The 10,253-nt window shown below is 44.3% G+C and overlaps 2 protein-coding genes across 2 annotated transcripts; both read left to right on the top strand.

The window, feature by feature from the left end:
• Positions 1 to 6,109: 6,109 nt before the first annotated feature.
• On the top strand, positions 6,110 to 6,385 carry EDB91DRAFT_1006881 (uncharacterized protein; the record flags this gene model as incomplete). The annotated part of the gene is made up of 2 exons (XM_041312331.1): positions 6,110 to 6,209; positions 6,273 to 6,385. Coding segments are annotated over 2 exons (213 nt in total), but the record flags the coding sequence as incomplete, so codon positions are not given.
• A 2,009-nt stretch (positions 6,386 to 8,394) lies between these two features.
• EDB91DRAFT_1089441 (uncharacterized protein) lies at positions 8,395 to 9,003 on the top strand (the record flags this gene model as incomplete). The annotated part of the gene is made up of 1 exon (XM_041316574.1): positions 8,395 to 9,003. The coding sequence occupies one exon, from the start codon at positions 8,395 to 8,397 to the stop codon at positions 9,001 to 9,003; it is 609 nt and encodes a 202-aa protein (XP_041168643.1).
• Between the last annotated feature and the right edge of the window lie 1,250 nt (positions 9,004 to 10,253).

The following is a 10,253-nucleotide window of genomic DNA, read 5'->3' as shown; positions in this document are numbered from 1 at the left end:
CATCCCATCATAATGCTGCTCACATGAGTGATGTGCATATTGCATTTATGGAGGATACTGTACAATTCAAAGATGCATTACATGGTAACTTCAGATCTCTAGTGCTCAATTACTACCTCCGGTTGGATCACAAGCAGTGGCTTTCGTGCTGAGTATTGTGAGGCCCTGGAAGCAACTCATGGGGTGACCTTTGAAGGCCTATAGAATGTAATATGTTCTGATATATTTGTGTTTCATACATGTCTTGCTATCTTAGAAATATCAATATAACTAGCACTAATTTGCAAAATAGTTGATTGGCATGCATATCATAATAAATAATACAAGGAGCATGCTTGCTGTGGGGTATTGCAGGGTTGTGGTGGTGGTGAAGATGTCCAGCACTTGCTTGACACAGTCGATGCCTCTCTCAATGCTCCCAATACTTCACAGTAGACCCAAAAGCTGGTACTGAACCTATTAGTTTAACACATTTAGGCCATGTTACTACTCTGATGATGGCTGAATCAGTTTGTGTAAATATGGTACATGTCTCCTGTAGCCAATTGTATGTTAGGTGATGTAGATCCAGCTCCTCCAGCCATCAAATCCATTTCTACCATTCCCACTCCCTTTCAATAAGGATTGTCAAATATTGGCTCTATGTACCCATGGTGGGCATATGCACCAGATATTCATTGGTGGGTTTAGAAGATGGTTGCTTAGCCATATTTCAATGCAGCTTTGAGAAATCCAAGGATTTGATCATACTGAGTCTCTAGAGAATCTGGTAGTGAATGGTGTACTCATCACAGCACAAAGTCATGAGGAGTTTCTTGAGACTTCATTGTAGTTGGCCACTTACTCTACACAACCCACCAGGGTTCAGAATGCTCAGTCAAGTATGGCCAAAATTTTGCATTCTTGATTGCACAGCAGAAACAGCTTCAAACACTAACTTTGTTCAGAAATGGCTCGTGTATATTGTGATGTACTGTCAGAACTGTATCTAATGGGTGATAAGAGGGTCACAGAAGGGCTTAGCTTCAGCTCATGCACTGCACTCCTTATGCAAGTACAGGCCCTTAACTTGGGAAGACAAAGTGGAGACTTGGCAGAGATTAAATCTAATGTGCTCTGACAGAGATAAAGGCTACAAGGGACTAAGTCCAATGTAGAAAGTAGTGTGGAGACTGTTGAAAGACAGAGGTGAGGATGGTGAGATGACAGGCAGAGATAGTGAGATAAGGCTGATTTGACCTTACTGCTAAGATTATGCTCAAAGGCAAGGCAGGGTCTGAGGGGCTTGGCTTCAGCTTGTGTGCTGCACCCCTTACCTGAGTACGTGCCCCTAATGTCAAATATAGTCTGACAAGAGATCTATGAGTTCCAACAGGATGTTGGAGTGGAGGCTCTCTGAAGGAGGGTAAATAGACTACTGGATGAGTGAGGGAAAGTCAGGTGTGGATTTGAATTCCTGACAAGGGAAAAGCAGAGGACTACTACAGTCAGAACCAATAGTATAGTGGCTCAAAAAACTGTCCGCATGTTTTCACATTTTTCACTATCTATGATATTGTGTGAAAATATACAAACACATCAAGGATATACTGGTACTACATTGTAGTACTACTTCAGGGCTTCCAATTGAGCCTTATGGCGTGGGAATTGGTCGAGATATGGTGGAGATATGAGGCTTAAAAAATGATGACCCATGTGGACAGTGTTTTGACTCATCAGGTATTCTAGTACATTGTGTGACCTCCCTTGGCTTTAATCACTGCCTCTATCCTTCTAGGCATACTCTTAAAACTATATCTAACTATATAAACCAGAATGTCTCATATGTCATGGTCATAATTACCATAAAAGCCATCTCCTCTGCTTAAAGAGATAATATCCTCTCTTTGTCCTATGCTGGCCTCTCTGCTCATCAAATTTCCTCAAAAACTGAAGTATACAAGTCTACCATGGCCAAGTGTATCAAAGAAAGCCACCTGGACAAGAAAAACTCTTCTGGAGGACATCCACCTCTGCTAATAAGGGGGCTATCATTCAATATATCACTACAGGAAAGGCTAATAATGCTGTCCAAGCCACCCATTATATCAATTCCACCATCACCACCACTGTCTCTTCACAAACTGTGAGGAATGTTCTCAAGGCAGCTCATCTCAAGGCAGTAACAAAGAAGAAATGCCTCTTCTCTCTATCAAACATAGGCAGAGAAGACTACCTTTGGCTTGGCCCATCAAAACTGGACTGTAGAGGACTTGAAGCATGTTATATGGTCATATGAGACCAAAATCATTAGGATTGGGTCAGATGGGAAGGTATATGTATGGAAAAAGAAGAGGGATTTTCTAATAGACAGTGAGGTTAGTGAGACTGTCAAATTTGGAGGAGGTTCTCCAATGGTATGGGGCTGTATGGGATGGAATGGTGTGGGTATGCTTGTTGAAGTTGAGGGGAGGATGGATGCTGAGCAGTATGTGGACATTCTAAATGACCACTTGCTACCTAGCATAGCTGAATCAGGGATTGATGAAAAAGACATCATTTCCCAACAGGATAATGATCCCAAGCACACATCTAGGAGAACCAGACAATGGTTTAAAGAACATAGTATTAATGTTCTTGACTGACCAGCACAGTCCCCTGATGTCAATGTCATTGAACATCTCAGGGGAACACTCAAGAAGAAGAAGCTTCAAGCCTATGAAACCCCCTCTAAAGGAGTATAGGAGCTATGGGAGAGTGTAGCAGTGGAATGAGCAAGGATTATAGCAGATTATTGCCAGAAATTGATTGAGAGTATGCCTAGAAGGCTAGAGGCAGTAATTAAAGCCAAGGGAGGTCACATAATGTACTAGAATACCTGATTATCACTGTAAAATACTTGAGTCAAAAAACTGTCTGCATGAGTCATCATTTTGTAAGCCTCATATCTCCACCATATCTCGACCGATTCCCACACCATAAGGCTCAATTGAAAGCCCTGAAGTAGTACTACAATGTGGTGCTAGCATATCCTTGATGTGTTTGTATATTCTCACACAATATCATAGATAGTGAAAAATGTGAAAACATGTGGACAGTTTTTTGAGCCACTGTAGAAACAGAGTGGACAAGGCTGCTTGGATGAAGTTCAAAGCAGAAAGGAAACAGAGGCACAGAAAGATTAGAGCACAATGCTCAAATCCAAAGGGCAGAAAAGTCAGCCAAATGTGCGGGAAATCCAACAGGCAGAAAGTCCGACCTAGGGAGTCAATCCCTAGGCCCAACAAGAAGGATGTGACAAGGGATTGATCCCAAGTCTAAGAAGGAAGAGCAGGGCTTAGAAAGAGTAATATTCAGACTGAGTAACTACAGACAATGTACATATATTTATATACTCTAGGTAAGTAGCATAGCATAGTAGATGGCTATGTGCTAAGTGTACAGTATTACAAGAAGGATGACTGAGACATATGAGTTAGAGGCTTGGAGAACAATGTGTATGCAAGGGATAAATAATCATTTAGGTATAGAAAATACCAGTAATCCAAAAGGAGGAACTATAATACCAAAAGGATATAGAACCAGTTAAGTGGTTCCTTGTCTAGAAGTGGACTGGTGAGGCCGTCGGGCAGACTGACAGTTGAGCAGGCCAACATGAGGGGAATTAAAGATACAGAGGGGGTCTGTTAGGTACTGTGCTTGGACAGAGAAGTGGAGGGGTCAGGGCTTGGCTTCAGCTCTTGTGCTGTGCCCTTAGCTGAGTACAGTGCCCTGAATTTGGAGTGGGACTGATGTCATGCAATGGTAGGATAAGGGGTCCACTTTGAGGATCAGGAGGTAAAGGCTACTAGCAGCAGGCCAACTAGAAGCAGGGAAATGAGGGGGGGGAAGTGTGTTGGAGTGGAAGAGATAGAGGGGAAGGAGGTAAGTATGATAACTTAGAGCATGGCTCTAAGTCAGAGCGAAGGATCGGAGGTGATGACAAGATAAGACTTATGTTCAGAGTGAGCAAAGTCCTACGGAGAATTCTCACAGTAGAAACTGAGGAAAGACAAGTAATATTAAGACTGAGGGAAACTACAAGCTAAGTACAGGATATGTTTATATACTTCTAGGTAAAGAGGGAGTGATCAGTAGCCCATAGCATAAAGCTATGTGCTAAGTATACAATTTGTAAGTATTACTACATAGGAAAACATAAGTCAGAGCAGATATCAATATGTATATGATGGATCAGTAATTGAGCAGTTATAGGAATTACTAGTGATGTGAGAAGTAAGAGCTATGTTCTGAAGGGGAAAGTATTGTTAGAATAACTGAGAGTGAACAGGACTATAGTCCAGTGTCAGTTGCTATTGTGTTGTGTAAACTAATAAGTGTACTATACCTATAGTCCAGTGTCAGTTGCTAAAGAGCAACCAACACAGGACTTGCTACCTATGGGTGAGTCTATGTAAACAAGTGTAAACACTACCTAAGTAAGTAAGAAATTCACATCATATGCTAAGTGAGAGTCCAATAGAGTGGGCAACATCATAACACAAAAAACTCACACCATAAGGTGCCCAATCACCACAAATAACAAGTATATACCTAAATGGGGAAAGGGGATCCAGTTGAATGGAACCTATGCAGAAGGTAACTGACGAGGCAGTCAAGCAGATATGGGAACCAACTGGGTTGAGAGGAGACAGGCAGAGCGGAAGTGTGAGGAAAGTAGGAAGGGTATAGGATTGGGCGGAGCAAATATCAATATTGTCAGGGTGGTCAGATCTGGTATATGACAGGGTCAGAAGAGCAGAAATAGTGGGGGGAACAGGAGTAGGGTTGGGCAGACCAACAGGGAAGAAGAGTGGAGCATTTATGGGTGGGAATAGAGTTGGTTAGGTGGGTCAGAAATAGGGGCAGAGGTAGCAGGGCTAGTCCTGCTGAGATGCACTGCATGCATTGTTGGTGAAGGAGGTATGGAGTGGACGGGGAAATAGGCAGTCAGACCAGTAGTAGGGATGTCTATAGATGGTATTGGAGGTGCTTGGATCTGGTATAGGATACCTACACACATTGCTCCAGAGGACATACACTTGTTTGAGGAACATGACGAACAAACAGACCTAGGACATCAAGCAAACCTCATTATTGACAACATTCACCCTTCCATGCACTTAGTTCCAATGGACCTGCAATCTGATTCTGCCATTGTTGTACAACATAATGAGGACAATCACCACACATACACAGTATGCTGTGCAATACAAGGCAAGTCATTTATGCACTCCAACAGTCATGTTCCTGAGCCAGGACATTGTTATATATTAGATCTGACTGCTTCTGACATTATTGATATCTGCTCCACCCAACTCTATACCACTCCATTTCCGCCACAGAGGTGGTTATTGAATTCAAGTGGAACCCCCATTATAACCCATTCTTTACACCCACAAGTCCAAGTCCTACAGTGCCCTTTATATCTGAGACCAACAAGGTCATGGACACACTGGGACAAATAACAAGCTATGGTGCAGCTCAGTGTGGTGCACAATACCATACTCACACATTCTCTGTCCTGATTGTGCAGTGATCAAGCTCACATCCTATGGTGGGATACAGAGGGAACTACTGTTTCTTGCACCATCAACTACAAACAAGAGCCATATTTGGCTGAATTTTTCCATTGTTATGAACAAGCATCGCCTGCATTGCGTGGCATCGACACTTCAGTAATGCCCACTAGCGCCGAGGAGGCTGACCTTGCAAGGTCATGGTTAGGCCTTCCTGCTTCCCAGTGCATGTTGAAAGTTGAGGTCCTTACTGTCAATGGCTCTGGCTCGCTTCACTTGATTTTTCCTGCACCTTTGCCAGTCGGTCAAACCCCTGTTGGCCGATGTACATGCACGTGTCCTGCATACAATCTTGATCATGACAAGGTTATCATGTTCAAGGACTCTTGGCAGGTGACAATTGCGGATATTCTACCAGAAGGCAGGACCTATAAACTATTAAAAAACACAATGTTTCCAATGTTGCATTGTGCATTGCGTGTCATGACGTACCCTGTATCCCTTAACAAGCCCCGCAGACTCACGAGCTTGCAGGTACTGTCTGGGCATATTTGCACAGTCAGATCCCTCCGCACATTCATTGTTGCCTGGTTCTCGATCTTGTGGGCAAGCAGTTGTGTGAATTTACAAGCTCTCATGAGCTCATCACAGCTGTTCATGATGCATTGATTGGTACATATTTTGCCATCCCCCTCCAAAAAAAAGAAGTGTTATATTCATATTGTTATGCTACAGCCCACAAGGATGCATATTATAATGTGGGCATGTTCCATCAAGACATCAGTCCTGGAAATATTGTCATCTACAATGACAAGGGCATCCTCATTGATTGGGACCTATCAATGTTATGGTTGTCTGTGACACCTTTCATTTTCCTCTTCACCTTTCACATCTTCACCTCTTCACATTGATATCATGTCATAGTGTCACCATTTCCTAATATCACCCTATCTAGGGTTATTGTTAAGACCATTCTCAGGGGTAAAGTGGAGTCTGAGGGGCTTGGCTTCAGCTCGTACGCTGCGCCCCTTACCCAAGTATGTGCCTCTAATTTTGGAATGTAGTCTGACACAAATTCTATGGGTGTTGACAGGACGTCAGAACGGGGGTCCTCTGAAGGAGGGCCGACGGACTACTAGGTGACCACGGGAAAGTCGGGCAGGGGTTGTTCTGCCTGACAGGAGGGAGGCTGGGAGACTACTGTGGTCAGAACCAACAGTAGAAGTGGAGCAGAAGGAACTGCTTGGACAAAGTCTGAAGCAGAGCGGAACGGAGGGGATGGATGTGAGAGTGCAGGGTCTAGTTCTGATGCATGGGGAGTCAGGTGAGCGGAGGGACAGGGGAACAGGGGAACAGGGGAATGGGGGGAACGGGGGAACGGGGGAACGGGGGAACGGGGGAACGGGGAACGGGGGAACGGGGGAACGGGGAACGGGGGAACGGGGGGAACGGGGGAACGGGGGAACGGGGGAACGGGGGAACGGGGGAACGGGGGAACGGGGGAACGGGGAACGGGGGAACGGGGGAACGGGGGAACGGGGGAACGGGGGAACGGGGGAACGGGGGAACGGGGAACGGAGGAGTGGAGGATCAAAGGATTGGAGGATCAGAGGATGGCTGACCTAGGGAGTCAATCCCCTAGGCCGGCTTAACAGGAGTTGACTAGGATCAGGCCCAAGTCAACGAACAGAAGAGCAGGGCTTAGAAAATGGATAAATAAAGACTGAGTATCTACAGACAAATGTACATATGTTTATATACTCTAAGTGATGAGCATAGCATAGCAGAAGGCTATGTGCTGAGTGTACAGGATTACCAGAGGATGACTGAGACATACGAGAATAAGGCTCAGAGAACAGTATGTACGCAATGGATCAATAATCGCTAGGGTATAGGAATTACTGGTGATCCGAAAAGTGGAACTATGATACTAAATGGGGATAGGACCAGTTGAGTGGTTCCTAGTCTAGGAGTGGACCGGTGAGGTGGTCAGACAGACTAATAGTCGGGTGGGGGAATACGAGCGGAACTGAAGGATCCACGCGGGTTGGAAAAGCGGAGGGAGTAGGAATAGGATCAGGCGGACCGATAGGGCGGAGGAGCGGAACCCCAGATAGGGTGGGATGGAAGGGGTATGGGGTCGGAGGACATAGGGGTAGTGTCGGAAAAGTGGAACGGGGTCAGGCGGAGGTAGCAGGGCTAATCCTGCTGAGATGCACTTCGTGCATTGTTGGGGAAGGAGGGATGGAGTGGACGGGGAAACAGAGGGTCGGACCAGGGGGATGTTCACAGGTGGTATTGGAGGTGCTTGGATCCGGTATATGACAGTTATTCTATGACTTCACCTTATCACAGGTGCACACCCCTATTCATTGATCTGAGATAAATCTCGATCTATCCTCGGCAAGTCCTTGGATATTACTTACATGTTGATACCTAGTGTATTCTCACAGACCCTTATCATGTATACACCATGTGTATTCCCATGAACACTTATCTATACTTATATGGACATATTACTTACTTACCCTGGACCCTGGACCCTGACTCACTATCATATATAAGCAGGTCGTAGTCTTGATGATTCCTCATCTTGACCCTATGCTGGAATTACCCAGATACATCCTCTGACTACTAGTTAGACACTAGTGAATCCACCTTAATTCCTTTGACTTCTCTAGAGTGCTACCTCTAGTAGATTGATTGACTTGAAACCTCCTCTGATTACCATCAGTGTAACAATCAACATTAATCAACATCAAGGGTGCTCAACAAGTAAACTGCACAGTTTGTTCTATTCCATGCAAGCTTGTAGTCAGGTACTAAATCTGCTATTACTAAGGGAACCTGGCAATTCATGTCAGCCCACCTGGTTGAAAATAAACACACCAGCCATGGCATTGAGGATGACCTGGAGTCTAGTCTTTACATTGTTTTGTGGGTTGCCTTACTGTGCTCGAAGACTCACTTAACCATCCCTGCACGATCATTACTCATGAAGCAGGTCTTCAAAGTTGATGAATTGGAGGGGGTTGGATCAACCACAAAATTGACTTTTCTCAACTCGAGAACACAATTTGGGGTCAATGTATTTGTTGACCGCAAACTGCTCAACAGGCTTATCCTTGCACTTGCCGAGCTCTTTATGCTTTGGTATACTGTGGTAACTCAGGAGGAGCAGAATGCCTGTGATGTAACATGTGCATACATGGAGGAGCAGAAGGCTTGTGATCAAGGATGCGCAGACGTGGAAGAGCAAGCTTGTGATCAAGCATGCACAGACATGGAGGAGTCAGAACCACCAGGGACAGAACCAGAGACACAAGCAGATACCTCTTATATGAACTACATCATGAAGCTCTTGAACACAAATCCTGCTTACAAGTTGAAGATGAACATGGAGATCTTGAGGTTGCACAACAAGATCATAAAAGTTTATGATTCTCACCTTCAATTTGTAAAATAGTGTGTCTTCACAAAGTCACTATGTCCTTTGCAGGTTGAATTCACAACATCTAGCAAGAGATGTAGGGTTGAGGGTAATTAGCCATATGGACACTATTACTGTGCTTGGCTCAGTGGCTGTCGGGATTACCTTATCTTGTTTAGCCTCATGATACTTTTCAAATATGCACTTATGTTGCGTTGCATAATAATATTGATTTTGTGACTGACATACGCAATGTACTTCGTTACACCAACTGTTGTTTGGTACATGTCACATGATATCATCATGTCCATTTTTCATTCTAAGTCTGTGTCAGTCCAATGCTGGGCTATCAATCACCCCATCTCCAAGCATCATGGCAAGAAACACTACTTGCAAGTATCTTAGTGTAGATTTAAGCTTGGCACACATAGCCTCACATAGCCACTTCATATCTCAAGTACACGCTTGGACACCTGATTGGAGCTGATTGACTGGTTTCATAGCCAACTTATGAACTGGGATCAAACTCACACTTCGCTTTGTCAGCACATTTCGGTAACTTCCAGTTCACTATATAATCCTCTAGACCCTCTCTTCTGTTTCTGTTTCTTTCCACTCTGCGCACCTAGTACTGTACTGTAATACTATAGACCGCTAATATATGAAACATCTGTGTATTGTAGTATAAATTGCCCAAACACTCATTGTAATGCCACAACACAGACTCATCGGGTGTTATGATGTTTTTGGTGCATGTAAGTTGACTCACATCCATGTCATGGTTGAGACTCTTGCTGACTTCTCTAAGGGTGCTTTCAGCAGTGCTTAAGTAATGTGCAGTCTGTCAATATCAGATGATGCAGCAGCAATATTTTGTGCCTCACAATGTTCACAAGTAAGCCTCTTACTGTCCCTACAATGAATGAAGATAAAACCTATTGTCATCCCAAATTTTGTTTAGACTTTGGATGGCATTGGGAGTCATCCACTCATTTAGCCTATTGTCATCCCAGCTGTTGTTTATACTTAGCATTTCTATTGCTCCCAAGTGGCTAGCCTATTGGTTGTCATCCTCCTAGGTGAGGACTACAATGTTTAGTTGCAAGGCCCACCTGGACCTCATGTATTACTTAACTAATTAGCTTGGTTTTCCCAGGGGGGAGTGCCAACCTAATTAGCTCAGAATCTATCAATCACATAGACTTGGCTCCCACATGGAAAAGTGCGTCTTCATTGGCTACCCTGCTGGCTACAAGGGCTGGAAGTTCTACAACCCCACCTCCAAG

Source organism: Suillus paluster, assembly GCF_016628075.1.
Source record: "Suillus paluster strain FC165 chromosome Unknown EDB91scaffold_346, whole genome shotgun sequence".
Classification (NCBI taxonomy): domain Eukaryota; kingdom Fungi; phylum Basidiomycota; class Agaricomycetes; order Boletales; family Suillaceae; genus Suillus; species Suillus paluster.
Note: the sequence above shows the minus strand (reverse complement) of the source record. Positions and strands in the feature narration are given on the sequence as shown.